This window comes from Melopsittacus undulatus, chromosome 4 (genome assembly GCF_012275295.1).
Source record: "Melopsittacus undulatus isolate bMelUnd1 chromosome 4, bMelUnd1.mat.Z, whole genome shotgun sequence".
In the NCBI taxonomy this organism is placed as follows: domain Eukaryota; kingdom Metazoa; phylum Chordata; class Aves; order Psittaciformes; family Psittaculidae; genus Melopsittacus; species Melopsittacus undulatus.
This window is the reverse complement of record NC_047530.1, coordinates 50,096,675-50,107,469: the sequence shown is the minus strand read 5'-3', so window position 1 is coordinate 50,107,469 and position 10,795 is coordinate 50,096,675. Positions and strand designations below refer to the sequence as shown.

General features: G+C 41.0%; 1 protein-coding gene across 1 annotated transcript in view; it reads right to left on the bottom strand.

The window, feature by feature from the left end:
* Window positions 1–2,623: 2,623 nt before the first annotated feature.
* LOC101868654 (mucin-5B) overlaps window positions 2,624–10,795 on the bottom strand; it is a 47,328-nt gene continuing 39,156 nt past the window's right edge. The window contains exons 36-47 of the mRNA XM_034061389.1: window positions 10,523–10,592; window positions 10,248–10,369; window positions 9,853–9,884; window positions 9,314–9,491; window positions 8,295–8,399; window positions 7,629–7,669; window positions 6,949–7,071; window positions 5,952–6,047; window positions 4,927–5,055; window positions 4,043–4,082; window positions 3,552–3,675; window positions 2,624–2,994 (exon numbers count right to left, since the gene is read on the bottom strand). Coding sequence (XP_033917280.1) covers window positions 2,820–2,994; window positions 3,552–3,675; window positions 4,043–4,082; window positions 4,927–5,055; window positions 5,952–6,047; window positions 6,949–7,071; window positions 7,629–7,669; window positions 8,295–8,399; window positions 9,314–9,491; window positions 9,853–9,884; window positions 10,248–10,369; window positions 10,523–10,592 — 1,235 coding nt within the window. The 3' untranslated portion in view covers window positions 2,624–2,819. The remainder of the gene's footprint in view (window positions 2,995–3,551; window positions 3,676–4,042; window positions 4,083–4,926; window positions 5,056–5,951; window positions 6,048–6,948; window positions 7,072–7,628; window positions 7,670–8,294; window positions 8,400–9,313; window positions 9,492–9,852; window positions 9,885–10,247; window positions 10,370–10,522; window positions 10,593–10,795) is intronic.

Sequence of the window (10,795 nt, the reverse complement as noted above, 5' to 3'; positions counted from 1 at the left end):
TGTATCTATTTGCTTCCAGCCTGATGCATTCCCAAGCAGCCTGAAATCTGCTCGGGATTTTTGTTTCTATGCATTTAGGGGGCGGGGGAGATAGAGAGATGTTTGACATCTCAGATTGTCTCTGAGCTCAGAAAGCTGAAAGTTCTCGTTGAAGAGGCCTTGTTGTCTGCATCTCAGCTAAATAGGACTCTCTACCTGCAAACAGATAACCAATGAATTCACTTTAATATCTGGCCATTGGAGCTGTAAATTAGCATTTCATAGGCCAGTTAGGTGTTGGACTGACTGAATAAATGAAGTGCCAGGTGTAACTGGGAACGGAGAAGGAGCATGGGATGTTTCACATGATCCTCAGTTCAAAAGCACTTTGGAGATCATAGGATCATAGAATAGTTAGGGTTGGAAAAGACCTTAAGATCATCTAGCTCCAACCCCCCTGCCATGGCACTTCACACTAGACCATGTCACCCAAGATTCTGTCCAGCCTTCCAGCCTGGCCTTGAATTCTGCCAGGGATGAAGCATTTATCACTTCTTTGGGCAACCTGTTCCAATGCTTCACCACCCACACAGTAAAAAACTTCTTCCTTATATCTACCATATATATATTGGAGATGGGAATATGCTTTTGGTTCCAGCATTTCACTTGCTTGAAAAGCAGAATACATGCCAAAAATGAACAGGAAAGTACACTTTTAAATCAATGCCATTCCCAGTTTCTGTATACAGTCTCATCATCACCAAAACTCGCAGGAGAACAGAAATCTAAGTATACCTGGTAAGATTAGATTGTGGTTTATGTCTTTCTCCCACCTGAAGATAATGCAGAAGTGGAAAAGGTTTCTAATTGTGTTCTTGCTAAGCCATCCTGATGAGAATGCCTGATTTGCAGGTTTACATGAGCATGTATCTGACTACTTAGAGTTTGTTTACTCTTCAGATGACAAAAGCATTGAAGAATTATTTCTTCCTCCTCTGGAAAAGCAAGGGGAAAAGAATGTCCTTTTTTTGCAGTTGTTCTTTGAATTGAAAAGCATGTATGCACTTGATTTGTATCAGTAAGCACTTTTTCTGGGCTAATATGAAATTTATACATGAGCCTCACTATCAAACAATTGGAACACATGCCTTCTATGTGAGTTGCATTGCTCCAACAGTTAAAATTATTTAGAGATTCCTATCATTTATAATTGAGCAAACCAGTCCACTGACCATTGTAAGGCTGGCAATGAGAGACTTAGGTTCTATTCGATGATCCTTTTGGGTCCCTTCCAACTTAAGATATTTTATCATCCTATGATTCTAAATTCATTACTTCAGCACAAACATCTTGTTGGATTTTGTTGTTCATGTTACCCACCAATACCTGCAGTACACCACTGTGATCGTCAGGTACACCCAGCATCTCCTTTATTGTTTAGAAGGAAACAGAATAAAAACAACGGATGAAATTCACCTCCTCTGAATTCAGCTAAGTTGGCTACCCTGACTCTCAAAATATCCAGGGCTGAGAAACTGGTGACTTTTCAATAGCTCTTACAGCAGTCTTAGGCTGAGAAAAGTCATGCCAGGAATGAGCCGCAGGACAGGTTAGTTAAAACAATCTGAGCCTGCAGAGGCATAATACAGATTGCCCTATTGCATCACAATGATGACCCAATAAGCATGGGACTCTCAGGTAAGAATGGAGAAAAGAATGTACCATTCAACTCCAATGCCTATTCAAAGTCAAAGATTCCCACAATTTTAAGATCAGTAACATCATAATGGAACAATACATATAAAAGGAACCTGATATCAGCCAAAATTATTATGAAAAAGAATTACATTAAAGATTACTTAGGGTTCAATAGCTGCAGCATTACCCCACAGAACAATTCCCAAAAGCCCCCACAGAGGGCTGCATTCTAAGAAAGGACTCATAGTCCCCACTTTTCTTTCAAGTCACAAAAGACCAAACTACTCAAGTAGCAGAAACATCTGCCTTCCCTGTGTATTCTGAAGCCATTGTTGGACCATTTTGATCTGTGTCCACATAAGATACCGTCACCAGTACCATTGGATGTGCTAGCTGGGAGTCAATCATTTATAACACAAATCATAGTCATGTAAACAGTAGTGAGACTGAACATCAGTCTTTCACCTCACACATGCAACTCAGAGTTTGATGTTGGCAAATAATAAAAACCACTGCTGAGATAAGGACCCACAGTACGGGTGCAAATACAGTAATTTTGTAGTGTATATGTTAACTGTGTTTTCATGCTCCTGGTGCAGTGCTCACTGTGCAGAAGGAAAACAGCACCTTGCTTTCCTCCAGTGACCCATAGTCACAGCCAAAGTACCTTCAGGACCACTGGGGAGAAGAGCACAAATGCGCCTCTGAGCTGAGTCCTGCCTCTCTGACTGCAGTTGTGTAAGTGATTGCTGGTTCCCTTCTAAGGGAAATGAAGTGATGCATGTATTTATGGGTTTATAATGTGCAGTCTCTTCAGACAGGACTTTTTAAGGGCATCAGCTGTCTTTAGACTGTCTTGTACTAACCTTAGTTTATGCAACACTATGGAATTAAAGATTAGCCACCTTGCCCCATTAGCAACATCACTGAAACAGGAGAAGATGTCCTCTTTGAAATGCAATTTATTTGACAAGCATTTAGAGCAAAATCTTTAGCTAATTTCCATAACTGCATATAATACTAAAAGGAAAAAGAATAAGAGAGAAATATAGTCATCTGAACATTACTCACAGCTGTTTTATAGGGAAAGCATTTGCTAGGGAAGCATTAAATGGGAGCTGAGATGATTCTTTATTTTATGCTCATGTTCTCCTCTTTGGGCATTTTGTTTCCACACATCCACATTCATCTACATGCATATATGTGAATTGGACTCTTTTATGCTCAGAGCAAACAAGATCCACCTTCACTTCATGACTCCTTTTTTCATGGCAGCAAATGCATTTGTGTTCCATTTCACTGGCCTCAAAGGAATACCTATAGAAATGAGATTTGCAGATCAATCTGCTGCCTGTTGTTTTCCCAAAACGATCCATATTTGCTGCTCCAAATGGAAGTACTTCTAAGGAGGAGAAGAACAAAATTTTCTATCTATTTTTCTGATTATTCATGGCATATTTTATCAGGATGTTATTAGCCATGCAGGGCCAGACCCTTTGATATCAATGGAGAAAAACCCAGTAACATCAGTGGATTTTGGATCAGGCCTATTCTGGCAGGACAGAAAGGAGCAATTCATGCAGAAATCAAAGAGCAGGAAAAAATCCCAGTAAGCACCAGAGCTGTTAAAAAACACATAAGAATATGTGAAGCAAGTTGAATTTAGTTGATGTTTTTTCAAAGGGATCTATTTTCCTAACTTAGATAAGGCATTCAGGTCACACTAAAGGCATTGCTATGTCTGACAGCACACCCAGTTTCTCTACCAGGCCCTTCTGAACAGCAGGAAGGGGACAAACAGCTGCTGCCCATTGGAAGCAAGAGCACAGGAAGATCAGACATGGGGGCGGGCAGAGATAAGGTTTCTTACTTACACAGAATAGGTACTGCACGTCCCTTCACAAAAGGGCACTGGGACTGGGGCAGCTGATTTACAGTTCTTGTGGATGATATACTGCTCTTTCACATTGCGTTTGCATTTATGCGGCAGATCGATACCTGTGCAAGAAAATACTTCTGTTAGACTTCTTCAGATGGGGAAGTGTATGTCTTGAAAGTTATCTGCTAGGAAATCAAGGGCAGATCAACCTACTAAAATTTTTTTGCAGTTCAAATGCATAACCAAGGAAGTAAATGAGGGTGCAAAGAGGCATTAACACAGAAAAGGAGATCAAAGAATTTTAGTGTCCCCACTGGAAGAATGAGGCAGATTTTTAGCCTCAGCTGTGAGGTACAAAACTGCACTGCTGCTTTAACAGTTGAGTCAGTGGAAACTGCAGACTCTCAGTGCATGCAGAAACAGGACTACAAGCAGGGGAGAATCTAATAGTGTCAGAATAGGGAATCAGTGATTTAATGCACTCACATGTCTTACAACAGCCATCTGAAGTCACATCAACTGTCCCCTGTATTGAAAGCAAACATGACCAGAATAGTTCAGAGGCACAAATTTCTAAGCAGCTAGTAGCAACTGTGAAAGTTCAGGCATATTCCCTCATCTCTAACCTACACAGATTCCACATCAGACCTGGTTGTATACCAATTATATACAAAACCACTTAAAAAAATAAAAACTTAGCAAGGAAAGGAGTGAATTTTCTTAAAAATGCTTATCCTCTCACAAGCCAGGTAAGATGTCCTGTAACATGTGCCTGACCTTATGCAGGTACTACTGAAGCCTGAACAAAACCCCAAGCCCAAGGGAATGACAGCTGATCCTGGAATTAAACAGCCTTATCAAAACCTACCCCAAAGCTAATTCAGGTCAATGGCTGTCTTTGTCCCTGCTTTGGTTTTCTAATCAGCTATGAAGCCCTACAGCAGTTACTGGAAGCCGCTAATTTATGAAAGTCAGGGCATGAATTGCTCACTCATGTACCACTTACTTGCTTAGTGATGCACCAGGTACCAGCAGACATCGGTTTCCTCATGGGCCCATTGTGAGTTACCTTTTGCTCAACTGCATTTCCTAACACTGGTGTTTTTTAAGTGATGAAAAATCCCACCTTGCTATTGCCCCAGGTTCTAGTGCTTATCCCATAACAGTAAAATATGTAGGTTGCTTGCAAACAGTTTTTCTTACTTCCATGGGACACTCTATTCAGGGATGAAAAAAGACATTTCCTTCAAACAAGGACAATCAGCTCAGAAAGATCAAGAAATACTGAAGTGACTCATACAAAAGAGTAAAGAAAACTCCCAGGCCATCAGGGCTCATTGCAGAAGTATTTTTTTCTGTAAAATACTTACCGGGACACAGTTTGATTCTTCAAATGGTAGACAGACCTTTACTGTGCTAGTCAAGGAAAACTGGCCCGCTGATTCAGTGCACGTGTACTGAGTACAGTTATCATATGGAGCTTTATAACTCTTTCCAACCTAAATAAAAACAGGAAAAAAACAAAACAAACCCAACCCAATATAGTATAGCAATGAAAATAGAATAATGCAAAACTACTACAGTCAACGAACTGGCAGAAGCACAGGGTTTTTCATATTGTTCTGAAAGTGCAGAGATATCTGGAATCATATCTGCAAATCAAGTACTAGATTCACCTACTACCAGCCCATGCAGAATCCCTTCTGTGGCCATCTAGGTGGAAAGAATTATCAGGGAATAAAAGATGAAATGGAAATGGAAAAGATGCAGAATACAATAACAACCAGAGAAGGGATAGCATGAAAGTCAACAGTGACTGGTTGACACAGTGTCATTAACCCTTCACAGGAGTAGCAGGCTGTAATAAAGTCAAAGAGCTAGCCTTGAGTCTCAGTCCATGTCTACACAACACTGTGCTCACAAAGCCATGATGTATTATTACCTGGGTGTGTTACCAAGTCACAGTACACTACAGCAGCTATGCCACTTTTGATTTCTGCCAGAACTAGTGGTAGAACAGTTATATCAGCTCATTCACACTATTTAACCCTGTATCTCCAAGACACGATAATGACACAGTTTCACAACAAAGCAGCATGATGTGAAGCCAGCTTATGCATCTCTGCAGTATTACACAGTGTCACCATCCTCTCCAAATTCTTTCTGTTGCTTGTCAGAAGGAGGTAGGGTAACATGAATTCCATTCCTGCCAGAGACACATAATTTTCACCACAGAAGAGAGAAGCTATATAAACATCTACATTTACTTTGGAAATACAGACATTTTTATATTTCCCAGAGCTCTTCCTAGCCTCAAAATGTGTGACACTGGTTCAAAAAATGCTGAGGTCTTTTTGATAATCTAGCCTTGTGTGCAGAGCGGGGAAGTGCTTACCTCAATGGTCACATTGCCAAATGGAAAACTTGCCACACATGCCACTTGCTGGCACTGGCTGCAGCACTGACCGTCCTCTTCCACACTGCGGAAACCCTGGGGGAATAAAGTTTGCATTTAGCCATGTTATCTGATGTCTTGTTCATGAAACACCTTTGGATCAAAGCCACAATGGAGATGACAGAGGAAATAAGTCAACTTTCTGGTTTCATTTCTGTTGTCTTTAGAAGCCTGTTGAAACCCCTGTAAGTCTGACATTTAAAGCTGATAATTCTTTCTCTTATTGAATGGTGACTTCTGGGTACCTCTGTTACCATGAAGACCCTGTCTTTGTCTGTTCTTCTGGCTAACATACAAGTCAGGACAAATAAATTCGTTGTGTATGATTACTGGCACAATTACTACCATGCTTCGTCTGATATGATTAGCCACAAGAACTGCTGCTGTCAGACATGTGAAGATCATGCAACAATTATTCCCTCCCCTGTGTTTGAGGTCTCTTGGTGGGTGTGGCTGGCTTCAGGATAAAGTATAACGGTTTCATCCATTTTTAGGATTGACAGTGGTCTGGCCTTATCTGGGCAAGAATGGAAGAGAAACCACTCTGCTTATATTCAATAATAGACTGAACAGTTTGTGTGCAAACTCTCAGCTCACGAGTACTGGGAAGTATCTGAAAATGTATCAACTATTGTGCAGCTTCTTTACAATCTTAATTTTTGAGATGACTGTGGGCAACACCAACAGAACTGCACAAATGTTGTCTTTCAGCAGTCAGTTTGCCCTTGCTCTCCCTCAGGGCATGTCTGCAAGGATGGTCTCTTAAACATGCTAGGCCAAAAATAACCAGCATCTTAAAAATGACTTTACAAAAAAATCTAATAGACTGTATCCTTCTATCTTTCAGTAGGAAAGCAGTTATTCTATGCCAGTTTTAGAGTACAACACCTCAACAACCATTGGTCATGGTTCAGCAGGCTGAGTGTGCAGCACTGACCTGCTGGCAGGTGGTTTGGCATTTCACTGGAACACACCGGATATGATTGGTCTGTGTCACAGCATCCTGTTCATCTGTGCACACACAGTCCTCACAAGAGCTTTTAGGCACCATTGCCCCAGGCTGGAAATAGAGAGGAGAGAGGAGACAGGCCATGGCAAGAATTCAGTGGGTTCTAGAATAAACATAACATCCCCAGGATTATCAAAGCTGAATGTTATGCTTTTGATTTAGTTTTTGGAAGAACTTCCTGAAATTAATACCTCCAGATCCATAAAACCTCACACTGCCAGTATCACAAAATGAACTGAAGGCTGACACTCCCAAGTGCATCAGTGGTGTTAAATAAGTTATTACAGTATCTCATAAATTCCATTCATCAATTTTCATTCATTTTGACCTAGTAGTTACTCTTACAATATCTAACGAAGTTTAAAATTTGCATTCAATCACAGCTCTGACTTACTGACTCTAAAATATGGGTAAAATCCCATTTAGTAAGCAAGATACTGGTCTCTAGCACTACCTGCTCAGGAACAGTTACAATAGTACATACTGTCAGGGAAAAATTATGGGCATTCTAACCCTACTTTTTATGCGCCTGTGGACAAGAAAATTTCAGAAAAATCTGACTTAGGCAGCATTACCCAGTGGAAGGAAATTTCTGGAAGAAAACCTACCTTAAATTCAACTCCTTCAGAAACACATACACCTTTTGGTACTGTAAGAAAAAAGAAAATTAAAAGGATGTGCTAGGAATGATGTAAACAGTTACTCTTCTTATCTGTGAATTGTGAGTGATTTAGAGGAGACGTAGAACTGAACTGATTCAGTAGCCTGAATATTCTGCACAAAAGGGGAAAAAAATCAGTATTACATAGCGCTAATTGTTATTTGGAACCCCACATCTAACATCTGTTCAGATGTTATGCATGAAGTGGGGAATAATTCTATATCCTGGTATTTTCCAAATGGGAAAATCTACTTACCTCATGGGTTTTTACCCATACTTGAAATTATTTGAGCTTTTCTTTATTGTTAACCACCTTACTGGTAGCAAAGCCAACTGGAAGCTGTGTCAGGCATGTGAATCTGGAATTATAATTTATCAGCAGAGCTTCTGGATGGGTTCAATGTAGCTGACATTCAGTATCTGACCAATAACTTGCACTCACTAAACACCAGCTAAAGAGATCCTGCACTAGTTACTCCACACCTCCCCAAAAAAGCATCACTTGTAAAAGCTGGAAGTGAAGAAGCTACTGCTTATAGTTTTGACTTATTTAAAAAAAAAATGGAGTAGTTCAAAGAATAAGCAAAACACTTTGAGGAAACATGGTACTTACTACAGGAGAAAATAGGACAGCAGCCATCCTCAGATATAGCAACCACTGGTTGGAAGCCTAAGTCACATCCTCTTTTGTTGATAATGCAGGTTTTTACATCACATTCTGCAATAGACAACAGAGATAAAGTAAGCCAAAGCATTCCATCCAGCAATGTTACTTGCCCACAAAGCTTGAACATCTAAGGAATTGGGTAGAAATATAAGATTCTTGAACCACACATTTTTTGAATCTGGGACATGTCCAGATGAAGTATCTCTAAGCATGCTTTACTGTAAAGCTCTTCCCTGGACATATACTTCTTGCCCTTGTTCCTGCTTCTCTTCCCCCACTTGGAAGAAAAAACCCTCACATCAAAGAAGTGACAGAGAAACAAATCGGGATAAAGTTAAATGAGTCAGAGAGTGACCCTGACAATGTCCACTGTTCCCTTCAAGGCATCCAAGAAACCTAATGGACCTCTGCCTGGCAGCACGAAGGGATGAGGAACAGGAAACCATCCCACCACCATTATCAGGATACCCTCTTTTGCACTCATAGGTGCTGAGAATGGCCAGGGTTAGGGACAGGTTGATGAGGAGGTCCTGTGCTGTGGTGGGCATTTGGGAGGATGCAAATGGAAAGGTGAGGGCACAGATATATCAAGAACCACCACAAAAAGCCTTAGGGGAGTCTGAAAGATGAGAACATACACTCTTACTGGATGAATCTCTGTGCAACAATCACCCTCTAATCTCATAAGTGATAAGAGCCAGAGGATACTTTGAAGCACCTGGTCATCCCAATGATCCACGGAGGATTTTCCAACATAAATGTCTGATGGTTCATGGCACTAGTTTAGAATACAAGCCAGATCAGAAGTCTCTTCTGACAGCAAGAACTCCTGACATGTAGGTGAAAGAAATGACCTCTCCAGTGTGTTTGTCTGAATTTGGTACCTGTGGGGTACCAGATCTCACTTGAAGGTTGCTGCTAAAGGCAAATGAGGCCACATTATGACATCTGAATTATCTACTCACCACAGACTATATCTGTGCAACATGGGTCATCCAGACGTGTTTTAATTTTGCGTACAAAGCCCTCTTTAGTGCAGTTGATAGGTGGAGATATAGCACAAGGGCGGGGGAAGCAAGAGATGTTCAAGGTCTCTTCATCGCAAGTACAGTATTGACAGTCATGCTCCCAAGCCTCTCTAGGCTGTGTAAACAATAGGGATAATAGTTCAGAGAGAAAAATTAGAAGCATTATATTAATAAATGTCTGCTTCAAAACAATGTAGGGCTGAATTGCCCTCGTTTATACTGTAGAAAAATCCCAGTTCAGATTCCAGAGGGAGAAGAAGGGAACAGTATGAAAAGATACTATTATCTGACACCTTCTTTTGCAGGTATATGTGTTTCCAGAAGGGAAGTCTGGTAGTTCTACCAGGAAACAGTGATTCCCACAAACTGCTCTTGCAGTTTGTTGCTTAGGATTAAAAGAAGAAACTCATGCAGTCGTTTTTCCACGTCACATCACCCAGATACAGTATAAAGACAGTATTTTTCTTTTTTCTTACCTGTTTCACTGACCCATCTTGTGCCGTGCAACCTATAAAATTAATTACAGATTACTTTTACGGTAACTGAACTGGGGAAAATAACAGAAGCAGGACAGAAATACAAGGAAAGTCTTGAAATCTGAGAAACAGCCACAAAGAGAGATCCAGAGTGCAAAGTCACAGGTTCTGTGCAAAAACCCATCCAAAGAGCCTCCTTTTTCTTCTTCTGGAAGTTGCACTTCCTGCATAAGAGCAGGCAGAAACTGCCAATCTGAAACAATTTCAGGCTAAATCAGGTCAGTATCATGGTCTTCCCCTATTTCCTCTGTACCCAGAACATCCCCAATAAGGGGGGCAGAACTTCTAGGCAGGCTCTTACCCCTTCCCATTGCACTGTTTACATTATTTCTTACCACAGACAGAAACACAAATGCCATCATGATCATTCAGCAGAATTTTTCCATCAGGACAGTAGCATCCCTCAACAAACACTGGTGTGTTATTTTGGGAGGGAGGGGTTTTTCTAATGACTCCTCTGTAAAATTAGAATATAAACAGGAATGAATGAGAGGTAGAAATGTGTCCCAGGGCAATCAGACACCTAATTCCCAGGTGAATGTGAACTTCCAAACTTCCTCTTAAATTTTCAAGATATGGACTTGAAAAATTGCCTTAGGAAATGACCCACCTGCTAAAGCAAGTGTCTCTTTTTGCTTCTCCGCATGGCTTGTATACCAGATCCTGAACACAGCTGGCCTCTGTGGAGCATTACAACATATAGGTTAGAAAGCCCAGACGTGTTCTTTGTTGCACGAGGGATGAACTGCACACAGTATCGCAGCCTTCCCCGTGGGTCCTCGCAGCCCAGGCTCCTGCCCAGCAAGGGAATCCCCTTCAGTTTCAGCAAGAGGGGATCGATATATTCAGCAAGCTGCTTGAGACAGCAGTAGTAGGGTTTACC